Source organism: Equus quagga, chromosome 16, assembly GCF_021613505.1.
Source record: "Equus quagga isolate Etosha38 chromosome 16, UCLA_HA_Equagga_1.0, whole genome shotgun sequence".
NCBI lineage: Eukaryota > Metazoa > Chordata > Mammalia > Perissodactyla > Equidae > Equus > Equus quagga.
This window is the reverse complement of record NC_060282.1, coordinates 1,633,554-1,641,635: the sequence shown is the minus strand read 5'-3', so window position 1 is coordinate 1,641,635 and position 8,082 is coordinate 1,633,554. Positions and strand designations below refer to the sequence as shown.

Here is an 8,082-nt window from a genome sequence, read left to right as displayed (position 1 = left end):
CTCAGGCCCCGCCCAGCCCCGTCCAGAAAGCTTCAGGCCCCGCCCACCCCGCCCGGGAGACCTCAGGCCCCACCCCCCTCGCCCCACCCCGTCGGGCTCAGGCCCCGCCCCTGTCCCGCCCCGTCAGCCTCAGGTTCCGCCCCGCCGGCCTCAGGCCCCGCCTCCCTCCAGGGCCCGCCCGAGGGCGCCGTCTGCTGAGAGCTCCGCCGGGTCCGGGCGGGGCCTGCGTCCTGCCTGCACATCGGACACTCTGGGGCGGCCGGTCCTCCCGGCGCCGCGCACACTGGGCCCCCAGCACCCTCGCTGCCGCCGAGCGTCTGACCGGCTGCCCTAGCAGCGTGGCCACCGAGGCGGCGGGCCTCCGGGCGCCCAGAGCGTTCCGGAAGTGTGTGTGGACGGGTGGGCGTGGCGGAGCGCACTTCCGGCCGGCGCGCGGGCTGCCACCTCCCGCTCTGAAGGTGAGTGGGCGCCGGCCGGGGACTGCAGTGGTGGCTGCAGGGTCGGTGGCTGCTTCTGCGCCCAGCCCGGCCTCGCCCCGCTCCCGCGCGTCGTTCCTGCGGGCCTGGCCCCACCCCGGCCGCCTTGACCTTGGCCCCAGGCCCGGCCTTGGGGGCTCATGGGGGCGCCCGTCGCCCCAGAGCGCAAAGGAGGCCTCCGCGGGGCCGGCCGCAGCGGGCGTGCTGGCCCCTGGCGATCGCGGCTGTCCGTTTACGGGGCGCCTCCCCACGCGCCCGGAACCACAGGGACGCGAGCCATAGTTATGCCCACTTTGTAGATGGGAAAGTGAGGCTCAGAGAGGTCCCTGGTCCGAGGTCCCGGGCCGGGGAGTGAGCGCCGTACCTCAGCCGGGCCAGGCTTGCTGCCTGCCGCCAAGCGCCCCGAGATCGGCCCTTTCCCGCGGGCCCAGGCTCCCAGCTGGGAAAAGAGGGGGCGGAGGAAGGTTTGCTCCTGGGCCGGTGGCATCTGTGTCCCCTCGCTTTCAGCCTGTTGCAGCAGCGTGGGTGTGGAACCTGCGGTCGGAGTTTGTGCTCGCGTCCTCGAGTGACCGTCGCCTCCGCTCAGCCAGCCAGGGTAGGGGTGAGCGTGCCCTTTCCCAGTAATTCCTCCACAGTTAGCCGAGTGACTAAAGATGTGGCTTGGGGGTTGAGGACGTACACTCAGATGTCACCACTGCAGCCCCACCCTGTGTCCACTCACCTGGCTGCCTGTGACCCTTCCCGGGGATGGGCACTAGAGGATTCCGACTAGCGGATGAGGTCTCCCCGGGGCACCCAGAAGGCCCAGGCACTGGTGAGGAGCCCTCTTGGGGCTGCCTCCCCACTTCCTTCAAGCAGGTGCCCTGCAGCCAGCGCTGAATGTGCATTAACTTTTGTTCTTCCCATGTCCTCTTTTTCAAGTAAGGAAGCCTATTTTATCACAGCTGGAGAGAAAAATTCTCACGTTGGACCAAGTCGTTCTTGCAAACCAAATTAAAGAAAAGTATCTTTGATCCCAAAGGATGCTCAGAGCACCAGGGGTGGGCCGGGGTGTGGTGGGTTACAGCCTGCGGTGTCTGAGGGCTGCATGGGGTCTGAGGAAGAGGGTTTTTCTCTCAGGAAACATCTCGTCAAGATTTACTCTAGAACATTTAAGCTCCAGCAGGCAAGGTCCAGCTTTCCGCCCTCCTCCAGGGCCAGCCGCCCCCAGCTCTGGTGTGGGAGGTTTTCCTGGGAGAACAAGCAAGCATGCTTTTCTCTGGGTGAGTCCATGGCTCAGGAGGACATTCCAGGCCATTGCTGGCACAAGAGCTTCAGTTCGGTTCCTGCAGGTGTGCTGGTGCTGTCCACGAGGTGGAATAAACAAACCAGAGACCCAAATCACCTCGCCCCCAGGCCCCACTCACCTCGCCCCCAGGCCCCACGTTACTTCTTGGCATCCTCATTCCTCTCACCCAGTGAAGGAATCTCCAGCTGGCCTGTGGTCAACAGCGGGCATTGCCCCCGCCCCCTCATCCCCCTCTGACCCCTTCATCCTGCCATGGTTTTCCTTTCCCTAGGTGTGCACACCTTCAGGCCTTGGGGAAGATGGCGGCCCCGGGGGACGGTCGGGAGTCCCCTCATGTCCCATCCCCTGTCAGTCTCGAGTCACCGGGGACACCTGGAGCCCACCACCACGAGGCACGGCTTCACCTCCACGGTCATCAACACGGTACTTACGCTGCTGCTGTGCTCCCGCCTCACTCCCTCCATCTCCCGACGGTGCCACCGACACCAACACTGACACCGGCCCTGCGGGCAGAAAACGAGGGAGCTCCCTGGTGCTAGGGCGCCTGCACCCTCAGGCTTGGGTCGGGACCGGGGCGGCAGTGGTTGAGGCTAAGGGCCGAGCCGCGTGAGCGAAGGCTCCCTAGGGGACAGTTCCGTGGGACTATCTTTCTTTGGTGGGGGGAGTCAGGGGTGAAAAGAAGAGCAGCCTCTGAGGCCAGGCCCTGCATGACAGGAGCAAGTCATCTCATCTCCGTCGCAGCCTTTGCTTCCAAACCAGGAAGGCAGCGTCCGGAGTTCTGGGCAGGCTGGATTGGGTGGAGGCCCCTAGGGACCTGTAGGGTTGGAGCCCCTGGCCTTGTCCCACGCCCCTGGCAGAGTTGGGCTGTCGAGGCGTGGAAGTAGTGGACCAGTCAGGAGGATGTCCAAGCCCTGTGACACGTGGTGCCCCTGGGCTCTGGCTGCCCTGGTGCCACCGACACCAACACTGGCTGGGGGAGTCCCAGGGGTTCCATCCATGTCCCACATTCCACAGGAGGCCTGGTCTCACTCATCTCACAGCTAGAGACACAAATGAGCTGGTGACAGCCAGGACCAGGGCCCTGATGCAGTCTCTCCCACTCGGGGCGAGTCCCAGCAGCTTGCACCACTGTTCTGAAGAGTTGGCACTGAGCCCGGGCTGGGCCCACTCTGTGTCGAGGATTCTTGCTCTTGGTGGGTCTTGGCATTGTGGTGAATGACGTGTTGACAGCTGAGATTCATCGAGCAGCAGCTATGCTGTATACCACACTCTTTGCTGAGGGCTCTCTGTGGATTATCTTGACGTCCAGGGACAGCCCTCCCAGGTGGGCATTGACAAATGAGGACAGTGAGACTCAGAGAGGTCAAGGGGGTAGCATGAGGTCACACAGCTTGGCAATGTGGGATTCACCCCAGGTCAACCCAGGACCTGGATGGGAACTCCTAGCCATGCCCAGTGCTGTGCCCAGTTCCAGGAACCCTCCTGACCCCCTGTGTGTCCCTGTGGTGGGTCAGGCTAGGGCACGTGGGTAAGGAGCTGGGTGCTGCCTGAAAGGAGCCTAGAGCCCACCCAGCACATAAGCTGTGCAGGCTTTTGCTGGACCCACTGCCTCTCCCTCCACGGTAGTTTCCAGGCCTTGCCCAGGGCTCCCAGCCTTGTGCACCCATGCTCTCCAACTGCTGTGTAGCCCAAGTTTTGAGGTCCACATTTCACATCCAGTCTCTCATGTCACCCTCACAGCAACCTAGCAAAGTAGGGCCTCCTGTCGCCATGTTTCTGATGGGGACACGGCAGCCCAGACATGAGCCAGGGGAAGCCAGCAGGACTCAGACCACGTCAGTCTGACTCAAGCCCACGCCCTCCACCCCACATTGGGCCCCAGCAAGCTGTGGCTCCTCCTCTTGGGGAGGTGGGCCTGGGACGGGGAGGGGCTGCCCTGGAGGATATGCCAACCCAGCTAGTCCAGCAGGATTACAGGGCTGCTGCCCAGGATGCAGGTCCCAGAGCCCATGTGGAGGGACTGCCCCTGACCTGATCTCTGCCAGCCATCGGCAGCAAGAGCCCAGAAGGCTGGGCTTGGGTCCCCTGAGCCACATCCAAGTGCCCTAAAGTGCCTGGGGCTTTCCCCATGGGAGGGAGCGGGCTGCAGCCAGCAACTTCAGCCCTCACTGTGCCATACCAGACACAGAGGTGGGGGCACCTTGTCTGCAAGGAAAACAACCAGGGTTGACCCTAAAGAAGAGAGATGTGAGGCCACCGGGCAGGCCCTTTTGCCTGGTACCAGCCAGGCCCTGGAGGGGGTGCCATGGAGGGTAGGGCTGGGGGGTGTGGTTGAGGAGAGGTGGCCGAGGTGTGATGGAGCCCAGGGAGGTCCACAGGTGGCCAGAGGCAGGAGAGGGGCTGCATTCATTCCCTCCTCGGGAAGACAGGCCCACATGGAGAGCTGGGCCCAGCGTCCGGCTGTTGCCAAGGGTGGAGACCACCCCCCGCAGTCTCTCGAGCTCATTTCCTCTGTTGATTGGTTCCTCGGTGAACCAGGATGCACAGATGCTTCTCAGGAAAGACCCCAGCGCTTCAGGGACCTGCCAAGGGCCCTCCAGCTGGTGAGGCCAGGACTTCTGGAGCCCCAGCCCCCTGATTCCCAGGCCAGAGTCAGGTGATGGGCCAGAAAGAGCATTCTGGAGCTCCACCCTGAGGAGCTGGGGTCCCTGCTGCCCACTCCAGGCCCGGCTTTCAGCAGTCTCCCAAATCCACCTCGCACATGTGGTCATTTCGAGAACCAGTTTCTAAACCTCTGCAGCTGGGCACGGTGGTGGATGCCAGGGCTACGAGAGGGTCGGGAACACAGGGCGTCCTTAGAGGGTGAGCCCTTTGTTCTCTGGGAGGTGGGGGCAGGGTGGGCATGAAGCTGGGGTTGTGCAGCAAGCTCGAGGCCACCCCCAAGCCTCCGGCGCAGGAAGGTCAGGCAGGTGTGGTGTGGGCAGTGGGCAGAGCATGGTCCTCTCCTAGCACCCCCCTGCCCCTCCCAGAGACACACTTCTGGAGCCCAGGCTTCGCTGGACTGCCCAAGGGGCTCTTTGGGGACTGGTACCCCAAGGCTGCACCCACCAGACCCAGTGCTTCTAGAGAGTTCTGGAAGGTTTAGTCACAAATCCTGCAACAGGAGGGGCAGTCTGTGAGCAGAACAAGTGCTGGAGGAGGGCTGTGCTGGGGCCTGCAGCCCGAGGCGCGTGGGAGCGCGTGGCCAGGGCAGCGCCACCCCAGCACTGGGGGCAGTCTCCAGATGGGGCCTGAGACTGACCTCGTGCCCACTGGCCGTGCCCCGCCCCAGCTAGCTCCTCCCTATGTCCAGGCCCAAGCATGCAATTCTGTGCCATTTGACAAACAAGGAAAGCTTCCAGCCAGGAGAGCACCCACTGCCCTCCCTCCAGAGGGCCAGCCCCAGCAGTGCAGCATCCCCCTGAGTCCGAGCCTGGTGCTTCGGCTGAAGTGGAACATGCCTGTCGCTGTTGCTGGTGAGGGCAGCCTTCCACATCCAGGCCTCGATGTGTCCCTGGGTAGGAAGCACCCAGCATGGGGGGACACAGCACTGAGCATGATGGAAGGGACTTCAGGACAGGACTACACGGGCAGGCCGTAGCAGGCGTCACCCTGTCCACCTGCCAGGCCCAGGGTCTTCTGAGATGGTGGTTGAGCAATGGGGGGGTCTTGAGGGTCGCAGCCCAGAGAGGTCCGTGCTCCTAGGCCTGCCCCGTGCTGGGGAGGGGCTGGGAGAGCATTTGAAAGTCCCAGAGGTAGCTTTGTTTAGGACCCCAGCACATTCCAGCGCCACCAAGCTGCACCTTGGGGCCCCTCACTCAGGAAAGGGGTGTCACCTGGCTACACCCATCTCTTGAATGCCCCAGCCCTTCCTGGCTGTCAGCACTGGGAGCTCCAAGGAGTGGGCAGCATCCTGCAGGCAGCCAGGTGAGCCCTGGGCTGGATCCAAGAGGAGGGGGAGATGAGCCCCAACTCTACTGTCCCCCCCAGGGACCCCCAGCTGCAGCCCCAAGGTGCGCTCTCAGCCACCACAGGAGGAGGAGCTGTCAGACCTGGATTTCCAAGATGTGGAGGAGGTCCAGATCGGCAGAGACGCCTGCTGGCCAGGTGAGTGAGCAGAACGCCATCTGGGGCAGCCCAGGAGCGCATATGCCTGTGGCTGCCGCATGCCTGGCTCTGGGCACCACCACTACCAGGACCCTGAGTGCTGCTTGTCCCTGGCTGTGAACTCGCTTGTGTCCCCCACAGCCCCTCCCCCATTCAGTCCCAGTCTCATCACTGATACTTTCTGAGGCTCTGAGTGCAGCCCAGACCCTACAGCCACTTGCCTTTGGGGCTGCAACTCGGCACCACTGCCCCCCAGGCCAGCAGCCAAGGAGTCATCCTGGGCCCTGTTGTCCCCTGTATGCTGCCCTCGGCCTCGACTTGTCCCTTGACTTGAGCTCTAGTCCCCATCCCCTTCTTGGCACCACCTCACAGGGGCTGCACTAATCCAGGCCCTCAACCCCCATTGCTCCCCCAACCCTTGCCTCTCTCCCTCAGGAGAACCCCTGGGGATGCCCCCTTGGGGTCTCCACCTCATGTGTGGTCGGCACTGCGCCCTTCACCCCTCTCCTGGGATCTGGAAAGGTCTGAGGTCAGGTCCTGGGAAGTAGACCTTTCCTGCAGCAGTGACAGGAGGTCCCCGGGTGGGCAGGGGAGCTGCACCGAGAGGCACTTGCCACCTAGGCCTCGGCCAGTCCCTGGAGGAGCTCTGGAGGGGCGTGGGTCCTTGGAGAGGGGTGCAGCAGCAGCCTCCAGCAGCCCGCACCCTGGGGTCTAGGCAGCACCCTCTGGAGCAGGGGGGCTTGGCTGCTTCGCTCTGAATCTGAGTGTCAGGCCTTGTCCACCCAGGTCTGCTCTGACCCTGGTCCCCAGCCACGTGGCACTCCCTGCTGGTTTTGTCACCTGGAATGGCAGAGTAGGGACCTCATGGAGGGACGGACTGGTGGGTGGGTGGGTGCTATCTGCTTCTCCCATTTCTCATTTCAGATTCTGAGTCGGAGCCTGAGCAGGCTCTGCCATCTCCCAACTCACATGATCCTGAAGATGAGGTGGACCGGGACCGGGGGGCACTGAGGACCCTGCTGAGGAGCCTTCCCCGTAGACCCACGTGTGGGGACAGCTTTGGGCAGGAGTCCAGCTTGGAGCGCCCAGCAGGTCAGCTGCCAGGGGCCATGCCCTGCTCCCGGGAGAGGGGCACCTGGCGCATGACGCTCATGTCACAGGGAGCCTCTGAGACCGAGGGGGGCCCCGAGCGGGCCGCCGAGCTGGGGGGCAGCTTTGGCCGGGGCTCGGCCCTTGGGGCCCGACAGGGCGGCCCACGGGGTGGGAAGCCTCACAGGTGTGAGGCCTGCGGCAAGAGCTTCAAGTACAACTCCCTGCTGCTGAAGCACCAGCGCATCCACACGGGCGAGAAGCCCTACGCCTGCCACGAGTGTGGCAAGCGCTTCCGCGGCTGGTCGGGCTTCATCCAGCACCACCGCATCCACACCGGCGAGAAGCCCTACGAGTGCGGCCAGTGCGGGCGCGCCTTCAGCCACAGCTCGCACTTCACGCAGCACCTGCGCATCCACAATGGCGAGAAGCCCTACAAGTGCGGCGAGTGCGGCCAGGCCTTCAGCCAGAGCTCCAACCTGGTGCGGCACCAGCGGCTGCACACCGGCGAGAAGCCCTACGCCTGCAGCCAGTGCGGCAAGGCCTTCATCTGGAGCTCCGTGCTCATCGAGCACCAGCGCATCCACACAGGCGAGAAGCCCTATGAGTGCCCCGACTGCGGCAAGGCCTTCCGCGGCCGCTCCCACTTCTTCCGGCATCTGCGGACCCACACGGGCGAGAAGCCCTTTGCCTGCGGTGTCTGCGGCAAGGCCTTTGGCCAGAGCTCCCAGCTCATCCAGCACCAGAGGGTCCACTACCGGGAGTAGCAGGCCCAGCAGGCTGTGGTTGAGCCGGGAGGGGGCATGGACGCGGCCTGGGATCGAGGGGGTTCTAGAGGGAGGGCTCCTGCCTTCTCACCCTTCCTGCTGGCACCGCATGCCAAGGGTCCTGAATAAATTCTTTTTAATTGCTGGAAATGGGAGCCACTCCTGCCTGGGCAAGGCCATGGGCTGCTTCCCATCCCTAAGGGCCTGTGTCAGGAGAAGAATGCCTGGCCTAACCCAGCACCCTGTTTAGTCTCCTGGCCTCGTGCGTGGTCAGTCCGAGCTCCCTGGGGCCTGAGGCCTAGGGGCGTCCTGACTT

General features: G+C 64.0%; 1 protein-coding gene across 1 annotated transcript in view; it reads left to right on the top strand.

The window, feature by feature from the left end:
• GLI4 (GLI family zinc finger 4) overlaps positions 1–8,082 on the top strand; it is a 10,407-nt gene extending 2,325 nt beyond the window's left edge. Inside the window, exons 3-8 of the mRNA XM_046642491.1 lie at positions 172–458; positions 984–1,071; positions 2,036–2,187; positions 5,117–5,279; positions 5,794–5,910; positions 6,835–8,082. Coding sequence (XP_046498447.1) covers positions 172–458; positions 984–1,071; positions 2,036–2,187; positions 5,117–5,279; positions 5,794–5,910; positions 6,835–7,766 — 1,739 coding nt within the window. The 3' untranslated portion in view covers positions 7,767–8,082. The remainder of the gene's footprint in view (positions 1–171; positions 459–983; positions 1,072–2,035; positions 2,188–5,116; positions 5,280–5,793; positions 5,911–6,834) is intronic.